Genomic DNA, 16221 nt, shown 5'->3' on the forward strand with positions numbered 1-16221 from the left:
ACAGTGCTTATGCCGAGATTGCATTTTAATGCATAATGCATTTTTTGCATTTTAATTTAACACTACATCATCACAGCTGAGCACTGAGCAGTGAGAGTTACACAGCAGCTGGGTGAGTTTGTTTGTAGCCTCCAGCAGCCTCTGGCTCTCTGTTGGGATTCTTGTGGCAACAAGGCGCTGGGAGCGCGCGGTGGTGGCGCGCTCTCGGTGCTTGTCAGCCGGACCGAGCCACAAGTCAGTGTTCCTCAAGCCGGTTTCCACCGGTTAGGGAAGCCGCACCTCAATACGTCTGCTTCCAAATATAGTCTCTGTCTTTCTCTCTCTCTCTCCCTCTGAGTCGTTGCAGAGATCTTGAGGATGTTCATTTCTAAGAAGAAAAAAACCCCAGCATGTCCTTTCATTACAGCCTAGTGGGCTCAGTGATACACTCAGTGCTCTCTTTATTAGGTACAACTGTACAGTCTGTTGCAATCCAATATTGCAGCCCTGCAAGTCTTCCTTTGCAAAGTTTATAGTGTTTAGTTTTTGCCGACATTGTCAGAAATGTCTTCCAGAAATGTGATTATTACATGCATGAGGGAGCCAGAATATTAGAAACAACTCCATCACTATGACTTCAGTGCAACAGCACAACAGTTGTGTTGAATTGCATTACATTGCACATTTGTACGGGGTTTCTACAAATTGTACGCTGACTGTATGCAACCTATATGCATATGTTTGCAGTAAATGCCATCTTTATTCCAGGCCTTTTGAGGCTTCATCATCATATATACAAAGGAGGGAAATGACTCCTTGTTAATGAGAATATATCATGTGGAGTGTCAAACAGAGAGAAGCGCAGAAGTGGGAGTAAATTAACAGTAGACGGGAATAAAGTAAACAAGTGTACAACAATAACTGTAACACAATTCTTATTTCGCAGAGGTGTCAAACATTCTTCAGTGAACAAATATAAATTGCCTATAGGTTAAACACCACAGCCTGACATCTAAAAAAGAAGAATAACTGAACAATATGCCCTCAAATGCTATTTTAGAGTCTAGGTAATGAGTGTCATGTATACTCAATGTCAATGCATGTAGGCATGTAGACATGGTCAAGACGACCTGCTGAAGTTCAAACTGAGCATCAGAATGGGGAAGAAAGGTGATTTAAGTGACTTTGAACGTGGCATGGTTGTTGGTGACAGACGGGCTGGTTTAAGTATTTCAGAAACTGCTGATCTACTGGGATTTTCACACACAACCATATCTAGGGTTTACAGAGGATGGTCCGAAAAAGAGAATATAGTGAGCAGCAGTTCTCTGGGAGGAGATGCCTTGTTGATGCCAGAGGTCAGAGGAGAATAGCCAGACTGGTTCAAGATGATTGAAAGGCAACAGTAACTCAAATAACCACTTGTTACAACCAAGGTCTGCAGAAGACCATCTGTGACCCAACAACACATCAAACCTTGAAGCAGATGGGCTACAGCAGCAGAAGACCACACCAGGTGCCACTCCTGTCAGCTAACAACAGGAAACTGAGGCTACAGTTCACACAGGCTCACCAAAACTGGACAATAGAAGACTGGAAGATGTTGCCTGGTCTGATGAGTCTCGTTTTCTGCTGCAACATTCAGATGGTAGGGTCAGAATTTGGTTTAAAAAGCATGAAAGCATGGATCTATCCTGCCTTGTGTCAACAGTTCAGGCTGGTGGTGGTGGTGTAATGGTGTGGGGGATATTTTCTTGGCACACTTTGGGCCCCTTAGTACCAACTGAGCATGGTTTAAACACCACAGCCTACCTGAGTATTATTGCTGACCGTGTCCATCCCTTTATGACCACAGTGTACCCATCTTCTGATGGTTACTTCCAGCAGGATAACACACCATAAGCTCAAACCAACTCAAGCTGGTTTCTTGAACATGACAATGAGTTCACTGTACTCCAATGGCCTCCACAGTCACCAGATCTCAACCCAATAGAGCACCTTTGGGATGTGGTGGAACGGGATGGTGGATCTGCAGCAACTGTGTGATGCTATCATGTAAATATGGACCAACATCTCTGAGGAATGTTTCCAGTACCTTGTTGAATCTATGCCACCAAGAATTAAGGCAGTTCTGAAGGCAAAATGGGTCCAACCAGGTACTGGCAAGGTGTACCTAACAAAGTGGCTGGTGAGTGTATATGTATTTGCCCACTACATCTGTAGATTGATCAGAGAGCAATGTTAAACACCAAGAAGATCAACTATAACACATGATACACACATATTTACAGTTGATGGCAAACATTTTATTTTCCTAAATAAAACAGAATATCAGTTAAATTTTCTACAACAGTTAATCTGCAATATCCAGGCGGGTCAATTCTCTTGTAATATGTTGCATATATGCTGTTGCTACACCGCTGTACACAAGACGACACAAAGACGTCAACCACTAAACAAAACGTATAGTCAAGAGAGTGCTAAGATAAATGAGTGTACTACTACTAAAAAAATCTGTACAGAATAAAGTCTGCCACATAAGATCTTTTGCATCTGTGGAAAACTCTTCCATAAACAAGGCTATGTCAAACATCACCAGGTCATGACAGGTTGATAGCTCAAAGTAATTTGAGTCAGTGCCGAATTATAGATAAGCTGCAACAAGCTGTTTGGGAAAAGTAACAAAAATGCATAGATTGGTCATTTTAGATCATTGTCTTTGTAGAGATACAAAAATAAGATAGAAAAGGAAAGAAAAAGCAGAAAAAAAAAATTAATATGCTCTTTAGTTGGATGTCTTTGATGCATTTTTGTTCATATGGACATCCTTTTTTACGCAACAGTACAACCTCAATGATAATGTTGAAAAAAGTGCATCATCAATCAAATCCAGAATAAATTCAGTTGTATGCATTTACCATATAAAGTTAAATATTTAGAGACATTATAAAACACTGTATTCAGGCCCAAGTGCTCAGAAGAGTTTAATGCTACTGAACATTGACTCACATGATTGTTCATTGTACCTTTATAATGTCAACACAGAAATCTTATTAAACTATGGGGAATAGTTACAGAAAACATACATCAGAGGAATCTTGGCAAATATCATAATCAAAAACAAATGCAAAATCATATTCTCTGCCTTGCATTTTTCAACCCCTATTCGCTCTGATTTCTTTCTTACGTTCTTTATTTCCCTCTCCCTTCTCCCCTCTGTCTCTGAATTCATCTTTACAGCCTTTTCTTCCAGTGTGTTGTGTCTCAGGATTGTGCTCTTGTGCTTACAGCTTACAGAGTTTGTTTATTCCTCCTTTTTTCCCCCACTTCTTATCAAACTTCTCTGTGTGCTGTAGACTGTTCATTGGGCCATTTGGACCACAACTGCCTTCCAGGCTCTGTCTTTGTCAAAATCCTGCAGCGTTCCATTGGCTGCTTGCTGCTGAGGGAGCAAAACAAGAAGAGGGAGAAGGAGCGAGAGATGAAATGTGGAAGGGGAAAGGTGACACAAACATTGAGATAAATGATGTGTGAAGGATGAGCAGCACACTGTGTTTTTATATGTTTCTAGCTCATAAGTTTTTAATGCCATCATATCCAAGTGCCATTTACATGAGCTACAGCTGGTGAGAGCACCTGGAAGACAATTTAATGTATAATTTTCTACATTCGCAAATGTCTCCTGCTGGAAGTGGAGAGACAGGCATGGAGGGAAAAACACAGACAGACAGGATTTGATAGGTTTGCCCATTTATGTCCACAACTCCTGCTTTTACCTGCCTTACCTCGAAGGAATGGCTCGGGGTGTGCATGCTGTCATCGCACTCTAGAGCCCCCATGCGGAGCTGACTCTTGTAGGAGGCACAGTGCACCACAGTGGCTGAAGTCAGAACTGCCTGCACCAGCAGCAGCACCATGAGAATCAGCAGCAGGATGTCGTAGGATTGCTGGACCACACACACACACACACACACACACACACACACACACACACAAATTAAATTAGATGATTCTAGGTGAGATATCTCAATGGGTCAATCTCAGAGTTTCTCTAAAGTCTATTCCTTTATGTCTCATGCAAAAAGGGCTCAAGGCTGGATAGGTAATACTTCAGAGGAATCTCACACATTTCATACTACTGGTGAATTTTCACTTCATTAAGCTAACCTTGGCTGTGGGCACATCATGCAGGAAAATTTCAATAAAGCTGATCACACTGCAAGAGAGGAAGCCGGAGGCTGAGAAGAGCAGGGGAGACGTCACACTGCTGATCGCAATCAACACCTCCACCTGAGAGGCACCAGGAAGAGAGGAAAAAAAGAACAGAGAAAAAAGTTTGTAGACGCAGAGGAAAAAGGAAATAGACCCAGATTGTATGCTGAGAAATAATAAAGATGATCCTTCCTTAATGCCTTAACTTCATTAAGATACAGGATGTACTGTAAGTAACTTAAGTTGTATAAACCCTTTGAAAATAAAATACAGACTTAAAGGGACAGTTCACCCCCAAATCAAAAATAAGTATTTTTCCTTACCTCTAGTACTGTTCATCAGTCTAGATTGTTTTGGTGTGAGTTGCCAAGTGTTGGAGATATCTGCCATAGAGATGTCCACCTTCTCTCTAATATAATGGAACTAAATGGCACTTGGTTTGTGGTGCTCAAAGTGCTAAAAAAATACATTTGAAAAACTCAACAGTAATGTCTTTGTCCAGAAATCATGACCTGGTTACTCAAGATAATTCACAGACCTTGTAGTGAGCAGTTTCATGTAGGAACTATTTTTTTCTACTGAACTACATCTGCCAACCGTATCATCATGCAGAAGGAAGCGTGCATCTACTCATGGATAAGAGGCTCATGCTTGGGACAACATAAGATGTAAACATTAATGGCATCCTTCTCGGCTGAGCTGTAACATTAGCTAGAGAGAAAGTAAATAGTTCCTGCATGAAACTGCTCACAACAGGGTCTGTGGATTATCTTGAGTAATCAGATCATGATTTCTGGAAAGAGACTGTCTTTCTAATGTTTTTTTTTTCACGCTTTGAGCATTAGAAGCTGAGTGCCAAAGATCTCAAATCCAAAAGGTGAGAGCTCCAAAGATTAGGAGCCACAGCTTCAAAAGCACAGTCTTTGGACCACTTGATCCAGGGATATTTTGCTCAGGCAGGTGAGTCACAACAGTTGAGATGACTAAATTTCAGCTCGAGACACAATGGGCCTCAGTTTTGCAATGTTTCTCAGCTGGAAAAAAACAGGAATGAATCAACACTAAACGTTTTGATCAAGAGTTAGGGCCTGGTCCACAGTGACACCTAGTTTCATGGTGAAGATTTAGCAGAAGAGGAATGACAACCTCAATGATTTATTATCTTAGGGACGAGACTGGAGTGAAAATAAGAACTTCTGTTTTGTCTAAATTAACAATTTTGATTAATTTTGAGACTTAAATGTGATGAATATCATTGTTGCAGTGATAGGCGGTACCTTTAAAGTGAAGGGGAGGGGAATGCAATGCAAACAGAACAGGACCCAGGAAAGAACCATGAGGTACACCACAAGACAGAGTTTCAGATAAAGATGCATACAACAGCAACTGAGAGACTTCTATCAGAGAGTTCGGAGGGCGACCACTCTGGGGCTGACCCACCCACTGTGTGTTGTGTGTTGATTAGGATACTGCGTTCTACTGTTTCAAATGCTACACTGAGATCCAACAGTACTGAAATAGAGCTTTTTCCTGCATCACCATACAGCAAAATATCATTTGAGACTTAGACAAAAGCTGTTTCCCACACTGTCTCCTACTGAGCTCACAGTCACAAAATGTCACATCCACCCTTCAAAAGATACAAGCCCTTTTTAATTGTATTAAACATTCTCAAGGCTGGTGCTCCAAAAATTGTTGTTGTCTTGTACTCACCAGACATTTGTTGGGGTATTCTGACACGACATGACTGGCAATAGCACTTGGAAAACACTGCAGAGGATTAAAGATCAGACACAAAGTTACCTGATAAGACCAGTGACAGACTGCATCTTAGTTATCATTCTGAGCTGCATTCTCTGTCATGATGAAACAAAAGCTTTAGGAAGAAAAACTTACAGCCACAAGAATCCAGAAAAATGTGACAGACAAGTAAGGGCCAGGCAGCAAAGCATCCATGTTGAGTGCAATAATCCCTCCAAATACAGCAGAAATTCCCACGATCACCTCGATCACCTATTAGAGATATTCTTCAGTGATTGATAAGCAGTGATCAAACAGAAATATCATGGGCAGCAAAACTGAAAACTACTCACAGAATACGCTTTAAGGAGTCGAGTGGGGAACACTGCAGGCCTTAGAAGCCCAGATCTGTCATATGTCATCGGCTAAAGGATGGATGGAAAGATTGAAAGGAGTTAGGATGGAAGGGTGAAAGCTATAGGGAGAGGAAGAAGGGAGACACTTCAGCTGCGGGAATAAAAGCAATCAATCATTCATACACGCACACTCACACACACCTTCCTGTGGCAGCAGCAGTCCTCTGCAGAGCGGGCTGACAGGATGACAGTACTGGCCATCAACACCTCCAGCAAAATCATCAGAATGAGGTTAAAGTTGATCTGAGAACAGACAGCGTGAGAGGGAGAGCAGAGACACAATAGCAGATGGAAGATTGAAGACTGGAAATTCATAAAAATGCTTTATTTTGGAGACTAACTTGATGTACTTATATGCAACTAAAGGATTAGTGCATTTACATTGACAGCAGAGGGGTTCAGGACCAGTTTGCATCCAAACCAAACCAGACAGGTGGTTGTCACAGCAAATGTTGACACGTAGACCACCTGGAAATCTGACACCTTGGGAAAAAACAAGAAAACATGAGACCTTCATTAAGATTGAACCTCAATTGCCTTGAGGAAATTCAATTAAAAATCCATTAAAACATAATTATCTCCTTTGCCTTTGGTGTGTTCATTGTTTACTCACTGCAACATGTCTGTTCTTGGCAATGGCAAAACTGGCAATCGCTGCCGGAAGGCCCTGTGAACAACAATAACAAATGAGCTGCTGAACTGATCTATTTAGCAGATGCTATCTAAAAATCATGTGTGCCTGACATTTTGACACAGAGGTCTAATTTGAACAATATGCATAAACTCATTAAGGAGGAGCTGTACATGTACGTGACTGCGATTGCACTTGCATGGCGGCCACTTACAGAGCCAGCAGCACAGCGTAGGTAGTCCATGGCAACAGGGAACACATTTCCCAGGTACAGAGAAAAACCAGATGTGATGAGCAGACTGCCCTGAGGACACACACACACACACACACACACACAGGCATGCATACAAATACAGACACTGGTAAATGTGTTCAACAGGTGAGACTGCACAAGCATGTTGACATTCTCTCCCACACAAAAACACGCACATATTCAACAACACATAAATCTGATGTGCCCACTTAACCAGATGTAATGCAATGCACACAGACAAATTGCTGACATTTGTAATACTGACAGGGAGCAAACGCATCACATCCATTCATATGCACTTTTGTAAACTCTGGGATATAGTTTAAAGGAGCGATGTGTAGGATTTAGTGGCATCTAGCAGTGAGGATTGCAGATTGCAGACAGCTAAAACTGCTCCCTCGTGCCAAGCTTAAACCCCTGCTTAGGATTCCTTCAGTGTTCATTGTTCAGGAGGTTCTTACCAAGTAATCTGCAGTGTGCTATTCCTCTCTAAAACAAATGGCCCAAGTGATTAAAACCAGTGAAAGCACTGAATAAAGCAGTTACAAATTCACTGTTTGGCTCTTCACAGATGGGCAACTGGCCAAGCACCTGCTAATGTGTGCTCAACCTTTTTCTGATCCAGATGTTTAGGAGCCGCAGAGGTCTCCTCCTCTCCAAAACAAATTGACCCGGTGACTCAGACTTGTAAAAACACTGAAAAAAGCAATTTCACATTAAAAAAATCTGTGTTTTCCCTCATGCTGCTCGTCACGGAGGACCTGCTAATTACAGTGGCCCACACAAACACACAAATGGCCCTATATAGAAACCAAAGTTTGGTTTGTCCGTTCTGGGCTACTGTAGAAACATGGCAAACTCCGCAAACCCCTTAATCCCACACATTTGACCTTAAATGCTCACACAGTTTTCTAATACAATCAATGAGAGAGACATATTGTTTTATGTGTCTCCTAACCTAAATTTGGAAGCACAAAACAAGACTTCTTGTTGCCATCACACTCAAAATTTCTAGATTTGAATACTCTCTTATCAGAGAAGAGATCACTCCAACCTTTAAAGTTTGTGTGTGATGAACTAAATAGATACACCCTGTGATGTGCGTCCTTTCTAAGTCTCCCTGACCATCTTTCCTCTCACCCCTATGAGGACGCTGTAGAGCCAGGCCCTGTAGCTGAAGCAGGGGTGCTTTAGAGGCTCCGGCTGGGCCAGCTGCAGGTCACTGGCCCTCACGTCCACAGTGTAGCTGTCCCGCTCGGGCCTATACCGCTCCCCCCTGTCTGGCCTTCTCTCAGTTCCCCTGTCACTCCGTCGTCCCAGCGTCCCACTGCCCCTCTCCAGGGTGGACATGTGGCTGTAGGTGAACTCCTCTCTGGCTGAGAGCTCGTCGCACTGCATCACGGATACAGCTGGTGGCTAACTTCAATTACAGGATGGGAAAGTGAGGATTCAAGCCTCTGGGGAGAAGGAAAGACATTGTGAAAGCTACATGAGTTCAGAGCCTATGACCCATTTTCAACATGTTTCTTCACAGCTGTTCCCATCAACAGGAGGCATTAAGTTTATTGTCAAAGTGAAGATGGAAATCAGAGTGCTTCAACATGGGAATTTAGGAAAACAAATCAATGATAAGTGCATTTAGCTGAAAAAAAATGAGCCATTAGGCTACTAATCATGCACTATCCCCAAAACAACAACCCCCTCCCTTTTTGTCTGCCTGAGCAAAGAGGACACCACTTACTCCACCTTCCTCTTTATCACAGCTTCTTTTTCACATGTTGCTCCCTCCGCACTCACCTGCTATTGAGTCTCTTGCAGAAATATTGTCCAACAAAGGTGTCCGTCAACAGCTGAGCTCAAATCACCACATGGAAGACAGCTTGTTTTTGTCTGCAGCTCCTTCTGCTCCCCATCTCTCTCCCTCACACTTACACTCTCTTTCACCCTCACTCTCCCCCCTCTTTTCTCTCTCTCTCTCTTTACACGACGTTTCTCAGAAGCAGTTCTGAAAAGTTTTTTCGAGCCCTTCAAAGCGTGGAGCTAAAACACATGGCTCTTGTGCTGCCAGCCTACTTTGTGCCAAAGGGAGAGCGCCTGTGCATGACAACAAGGGGAGTATGAAGGGGCTCGCGCTGGGGGCAGAGTTAGTAGGGCAAACACCCCTTTTTACACTCCCATTTGCACATGCACACACACATGCACATCATCCCACTCACAAAACTGAACAATGGACACTCAGAAATGAGCGCATGGCATCACACAAAGACACGTGCTCAGAATTTCCAGTACATAGGAAGAAAAATTAAGCAGCTACAGAGGCAAATTCACATATACCATCATGTACAGTGTCACATAGTTGTTTTTTGTCTCTACAGTTGAATGTGTCACCCTGTGGAGTTCCCCTCATGACTTCCCTTGTTGTTACTTAGCGCTCTACTTGCAGTTCACAGCCCAGTAAATTAAGATGCCCAGCAGTGCTTTAGAAAAGAGGCAACAGAGACATTTCCACGGCTTAATCACATGGTCTCCTGTCTGACACAGCTAATCTGATGATGGATAATTTCTCCTTTAAATGAGAATCCCCTAACTACTCATTCAGGGGTAAATCCTATTGGATGACGACACATTGTGTGAGTGTGTGTTCGCTGTGTCAGTGTGTAAGCATGTACATGTATGTGCACCTCAGGATTCCATTCAGTCTTTAACACAGCGCAGCATTCTCAGCTCAACATTGTTCCAGGGCGGCGGTAACCATGGTGACTCCTTAACAACTGCTGTCACCCCGTCCCTCGCCATTCTAATGTCTCCGCCCAACACACACACACTGCAAATACCATACACACTTGGAGGGAGAAAAGTATTGCAACAGTTTTCTGGAGACTTTGAAAGAGGACCTGAGGAACGCTGATTAAATGAGACACAATTCAATATCTGGGAATGTAAAAAAAAGATGAAAAAGCATGTCTGAGCTGGAGTTTTTCTCCCAGTAATTTGATTGGGAGAGTTTACTATTTCATAAACATCTAAAAAATGGAGCCAAACAAACCCTGCTGCATCTGACATTTATCATATGAAGAAAAATGGATATCAGTATCATGTTTGGTGCTTTGGTTTAACTGTAGCAGGCTGGCTTATAGCCTGGGGCAACATTTAATTACTGTAAAATGATTATCATCTAACAGCACTATGAATCTCTGTTATTACAAATCGATACACAATGCATGTCTGCATGAGAAGTGGAAGAGGGTTTCTCTTCTGACAGCAGCAACACAGAGTGACACACGTTTTACACTGCTTCACTTTTAGCCTCTTTTGCAAGAGAGTGGACCAGTCGAGAACAAGGCCACGTCTGTTCTCTCTGCACAGCTTTGATTCTCTCTTTCTTCTTCTTCTTATTCTTCTCTTTTTAGGTGTCTTTTCCCCTCTGATTTGCTTTACACCTGTCTGTGTCTGTCTCCATCTCTGACCGTGACACCCCCACTGCTTCTCCACCTCTTTGAACTTCCAGGCACATCTGCGAAGTGCTTCAATCCATATGAAATATACAGCATAATATCTCTCTCAGATACTGAAATTCAGGCATTTCATCATATGAGTATGGAGCAAACTGACTAAATATACTGCAGCCTACTAAAAGATTTTCTAACAAGCCAACAAAATACACCAGAACTCAAAAAATATCAATAAATAATTAAATTATATTATGAATCTAGATAGAACGGAGTGTAAAATTACCAAAAACATTTCCCTTAATTTTGCTCTTGTAATTACATTTCACGACTCTTTTCATTTTTGAAGTCCTTCGTTTTCCTTTTGTTGGTCTTGGCACCCATTTAATTATTTTCTGAAGTAACATTTCTAGCTAGCTGACCTGAAAACACTGGTACTTGTTTTCTTCATTTAAGAGTAACCTAGAGCATACTTAATCATGTTTTCTCCATTGGAGGGGCACCCTGGAGAGCACTTCATCACCTTTTCTCCACTGAAAGGGTACCCTTAAGAGCACTGCATCAAATTTTCTCCACTAGAAGGGCACCCTGGAGGGCACTTTACCATGTTTTCTCCACTGAAGGGGACCCTGGAAGGCACCTGAGCATGTTTTCTCCACCGAAGGGCACGCTAGAGGGCACTTTATCATGTTTTCTCCACTGAAGGGGACCCTGGAGGGCACTTTAGCATGTTTTCTCCACTGAAAGGGACCCTTGAAGGCACTGCATCATGTTTTCTCCACTGGGGGCACCCTTAAAAGCAATGCATCAAGTTTTCTCCACTGGAAGGGTACCCCAGAGGACACTATCATGTTTTCTCTACTGAGGGGCACCTTGTAGGGTACTTCATCACATTTTCTCCACTGCAAGAGTACCCTTGAGGGCACTGCATCAGGCTTTCTCCACTGGAAGGGCACCCTAGAGGATACTTAATCATGTTTTCTCCATTGGAAGGGCACCCTTAAAAGCACTGCATCAAGTTTTCTCCACTGGAAGGGTACCCCAGAGGACACTTTATCATGTTTTCTCTACTGAAGGGCACCCTCGAGGGCACTTCGTCACATTTTCTCCACTGCAAGGGTACCCTTGAGGGCACTGCATCATGTTTTCTCCACTGGAATGGCACCCTAAAGGGCACTTTATCATGTTTTCTCAACTGAAGGACACCCTAGAGAGCACCTCATCACGTTTTCTCCACCTGGAAGGGCACCTTAGAAAACACTTTATCATGTTTTTTCCACTGGAGGGGCACCCTGGATGGTATTTTTTCCATGTTTCCTTCATTTAAGAGCACCATGGAGGATACTTAATTGTGTTTTCTCCATTGGAAGAGCATCCTGGAAGGCACTTCATCACATTTCTCTCCATTTAAGGGCACTTAAGAGGGCACTTCATCACATTTTCTCCACTAGAGGGCATCCTGGAGGGCACCTCATGACATTATTTCCACTGGAGGGCACTTTACCATGTTTTATTTGCTATCAGGGAATGCAAGAGGGCACTTTCCTATGGTCTCTAAACATTGGGGCACCAACGGAGGCAGTCCCAGAGTCCACCAGTGTAAGTAGCATTAGCATGCTAGCTTTGTTGGTGTAAGCCTGCCAACTAAAATGCTTTTGCTGTGTTAAGAGTTTATGTAACAAGATAATCAGTGATTCATGTCATGTGCACTGGCTGATGTAGTTAAATTACGTATTTTTGGGGCTCCATAAATTAGTGTGCTAAGAATAATTTGCTTAAGGGTTTTCCTGTTCTTTTTTCTTTTTCTTGTCAGTGATTTCAGCCTATTTATCCAAGACTGCGGTGGTTTGTGTGCAGTTGGATGCCACATTAAACCACCTTCCAGCTGAGATCTAACCTTCTGTGGAGCACAAAATAATCACAGGACAGCCTTTCAAATTTGACTTCAAACAGAATAATAGATGCTCCCTCACGGGTGTTTTGGAGCCAGAGACTGCACCAGAAGAATCTATGAATGGATTCATAGCATTCTTTATATTAATCTGTATAGAGGAAAGATATACCAAGTCACACACATACAAGTCGTGCTGTTTCACAATCCCCAGAAAACAGCTGACAGCATAATGTTTCCAGGTCTGGACTAAACAGGCCTGGAACCTCTTGCACACAAAATGACGACACCATTTGACTGTTACACATTTAGTGACCCATGCTGATGACAAAAATATCCCCGCCCAACTTTCAGTCATATAGCCTAAGTGTGGAAGCAAATCCTCAACATAATCTTCCAACAGCTCAAACAGAAAAAACAAAACACAGTCATCCCTCTGACATGCAACATTTAAACATAGATATTTAAAAGATGAGCTTTTTGTTTTTACAGCGATATCCCACAGTAAGACACATGAGAAAACATCTGTGGATATAGTATATACATTAACTTACATTATCAATAGCTCTGTTTTTATGAACAATATTTACACAGTATAGTGGAGGAAAGAAAAGTCCTCTTTCCCACCCAGTTGCCCAAACTCACGTGGTGAAAGTCCCTCTTTTGCATCAGTCACATTACAGTTACTTGTCAGTTGTTTGTCTCGTTTGGCTTTAAAGAGTAATCAGCACAATTAATGCAAAGTGTCTGACAAATATACAAATTAATAACTCTGTACAGGTCCACATGTTTAAGCAAATAATCACAGCATGAGGCAACAGTTCCTCCACACAGCCAGGAAGAGATACACCGATGGCTTATCACATTACGCTGAGGTTGTTCAACGCCTCATAATCACGTATTCAGATGCTCTGACCGTTGCAGTTTGTTGCAACTCTTCCTCTTGAGTTTCTGTAATCCCACCTGAGCCATTCAGTCTAACATGTAACAGACTGCACTACCTAGCTGCAAACGTCTTGCTGAATGAGGGACATTGTTACAGTGATGTGATGTTATTGGCAAATTGTGGCATAATACAGCTATCTTATGACAGTCATTGTATGTTACTGTAATTCATAGTTGACAGATATCAACAAGGCAGACAGACAGACCATCTGTGCTAAGATAACAAGAAGCATATTAGCAACTGATGAGCGTCACAGAGACAAAGATCGTTACTTGACAATCTAGGAGTCCTATGTTTTTCTTCCATCTTAATACAGTGTCACGTCTCTGCTATCTCTCTGGTAAATATTCTCTGTCCCCGTGTTCAGAAAAGGGCAGGAGATCAGACGATGGAGCCCTTGGAGGAGGACAGGTGGATGGACTGGATGCGGGTGGCAAGGGTTTTCTCTAGGTCCTGCAGGATGTCACAGCCAGGGCTATCTGGAGGTGTGTCGTACAGCAGCTGTTTGAAGGGCTCCAGCTCGATTAGGATTAGCATGTTCTTGAGGAAGTAGCCCTCTATATAGGATGCCAAGTCTGGAGCATCAAGAAACTGTGGAGAAAGTGGAAAAACATTGTTATTTAACTCCAAAAACTGTGAAATTTTCAAGAAATTACAGATAAAAGGTCTGATTTGAGGTTAGATTTGATTCAACTTTACTTTCATTACACAGAGTTCAGGTACAGAGACAGTGAAATACAGTTTAGCATCCAGCCAGAAGTGCAAAAAGCAGCAAGGTGCAGAGTAATGTACAGAGTACATAAATAATAAAACATGGAATAAGCAGAATGTGGAATTAACTGTAAGGCAAGGGCATCAAACATACAGCCCGGGGGCCAGAATTGGGCTGCCAAAAAGAGTCCAATTTGGCCCACTTTGACTTAGCACATCTAATACTGATACACTTATGAAGGCTGAGAGGTGCCAGGTTTCAGGAGCAATTTAAACAGTGAGTAGATACTTTATGTAAAATGCTGCCTCAGAGGCTTTTCCACCCTGACCAGAACACAGCTCTCTGAAATAAATACTTATTATAGTCATATTTAAAGATACTGAGCATTGTGCAAAATATTGTCAACCAGCAGCTTCAGTACAAAAGAATCTGTATCAGGCTTCTATCTTAAAACAATATGGGTGGAATCCTGTTGTTAAGGAACTGACCAAACTGATTTGGATAGTGGGAGTGGAAAATTAGGAAAAATATGCACATGTAATGAAAGTAGTGGACAGCAGACTGACTGAAAAACTGAGACATACTGTTAAATATGCACATATTTTTCTAAGGATATCGCGGGCTGTTCATTAAGGTTGCGTGATATCCAATATGCCGATATTTTCCAACTCATTTTGGCCGATTGTCCATACCGATACCAATATATGCACACATGTTTTTCCACCCAATTGCAGAGAACATCAAGTCTCTCCTGTGGTGGAATTGACATACCATTATGCCTGCTCTTATGGTGGTGGCCCTGGTGGCAGATGCAGACATAAAACACAATGCTTTTCAAAATGTACACTGGGCAAAGAACACTACTTTAACTTTGGTTACATGAAAAACATGCCATACTTTTTAATGTAAAATTTTCAAGGAAAACTGTAAAAGTCCTCTCACTTGAACAGGCTTGGATGATGGTCTCCCTAAGACCATAGCCAAAACCAAGGCAAATTTGATCTATTTCAACTTATTAAAGCCACATAATTAAAGCATCATCTTATTGGCCTGTCATATCAGCAGAAATGTTCATCTCAGGCCAATGTCAATATTTCATTTTAAGGCCGTTATCTGTGTTACCCATCACATGCCAATATTATTGTGCATCCCTACTGTTAATCACTTGTTCTGTTAATGGATGAACATTTTCAGAATGTACTTCTTTACACTTGTCATTTATAGGTTATATATGGTTTTACTGGTCGGGCCCACTTGAGATCAAACTGGGCAAAATGAGTTTGACACCCCTGCTGTAAGGGGTATGAATACACTAGATGTATACAGTATGTACAGTATCAATATTGTAAGCAGTGCAGGTACACTCCAGTGTTAGTATGAAATATAATAGTGCAGGGTATAATTACGTGTAACACTAACAGTAGAATATTTCATACAAAATGAACAGCTGGAGGTATGATATGGATAAAATAAGTGTAATATACAACAGTTGTTTTATTTAGTGGTCATTTTCCAGCTATAACACTTTAAACTACTCTGTGGCAGAGCTTGTTTTTGTACTGTCCACTCGTAGTGTTAGTGTGGGTTTATTGATTCTGCTCTATTTTTGCACCTTGGTGTGGTTGTAGATCTCCACACACGTTTCAGTGTTTATGTTCTTGGTGCAGATGATCTCACAGTGCCTCTGCAGCGCCTCCAGCTGGAAGAACTTGGCTGCAGACAGAAGCTGGAAGAAACACAATGGACTCAAATTAAAGTTTATAATCATTTGTATTTGATCATAGACATTACTGTAGAAACACAGTGCAACATCCAAAGGTGACCTTGAAATTCTTAACAGTTTCATAGTGTAAAGGTTTATGGTGAAAGCTGTAGTATCGACCCTAACCTCCATGACATCAGTGTTCCTGATATGCAGAGCTTCTGTCCCTCCACAGTAGAGATACTGCATCACAAGCTGAAAAGAGGAAACACACACTGGATGAAGAAGGA

The 16221-nt window shown here is 42.0% G+C and overlaps 2 protein-coding genes across 4 annotated transcripts in view; both read right to left on the reverse strand.

The window, feature by feature from the left end:
• Nucleotides 1–2302: 2302 nt before the first annotated feature.
• Nucleotides 2303–9279, reverse strand: mlc1 (modulator of VRAC current 1). 2 transcript variants are annotated; one of them, XM_050073331.1, is made up of 12 exons: nucleotides 9029–9279; nucleotides 8372–8688; nucleotides 7193–7282; nucleotides 6961–7014; nucleotides 6729–6830; nucleotides 6489–6590; nucleotides 6285–6356; nucleotides 6088–6204; nucleotides 5905–5961; nucleotides 4147–4269; nucleotides 3765–3926; nucleotides 2303–3418 (listed from the first exon to the last, which is right to left on the reverse strand). In XM_050073331.1, the coding sequence occupies exons 2-12, from the start codon at nucleotides 8627–8629 to the stop codon at nucleotides 3341–3343; spliced, it is 1215 nt and encodes a 404-aa protein (XP_049929288.1). In that variant the 5' UTR covers nucleotides 8630–8688; nucleotides 9029–9279; the 3' UTR covers nucleotides 2303–3340. The 2 variants fall into 2 exon arrangements, with proteins under 2 accessions (XP_049929288.1, XP_049929287.1); XM_050073330.1 differs by having other exon boundaries at nucleotides 2303–3421.
• A 3529-nt stretch (nucleotides 9280–12808) lies between these two features.
• Nucleotides 12809–16221, reverse strand: part of btbd11b (BTB (POZ) domain containing 11b) — a 100895-nt gene continuing 97482 nt past the window's right edge. For both annotated transcript variants that reach the window (XM_050074139.1, XM_050074138.1), the window contains 3 exons: nucleotides 16118–16186; nucleotides 15842–15955; nucleotides 12809–14108 (listed from right to left, as the gene is read on the reverse strand). In XM_050074139.1, coding sequence (XP_049930096.1) covers nucleotides 13899–14108; nucleotides 15842–15955; nucleotides 16118–16186 — 393 coding nt within the window. In that variant the 3' untranslated portion in view covers nucleotides 12809–13898. The remainder of the gene's footprint in view (nucleotides 14109–15841; nucleotides 15956–16117; nucleotides 16187–16221) is intronic.

The sequence above is a fragment of the Epinephelus moara genome, chromosome 20 (genome assembly GCF_006386435.1).
Source record: "Epinephelus moara isolate mb chromosome 20, YSFRI_EMoa_1.0, whole genome shotgun sequence".
Lineage (NCBI taxonomy): Eukaryota > Metazoa > Chordata > Actinopteri > Perciformes > Serranidae > Epinephelus > Epinephelus moara.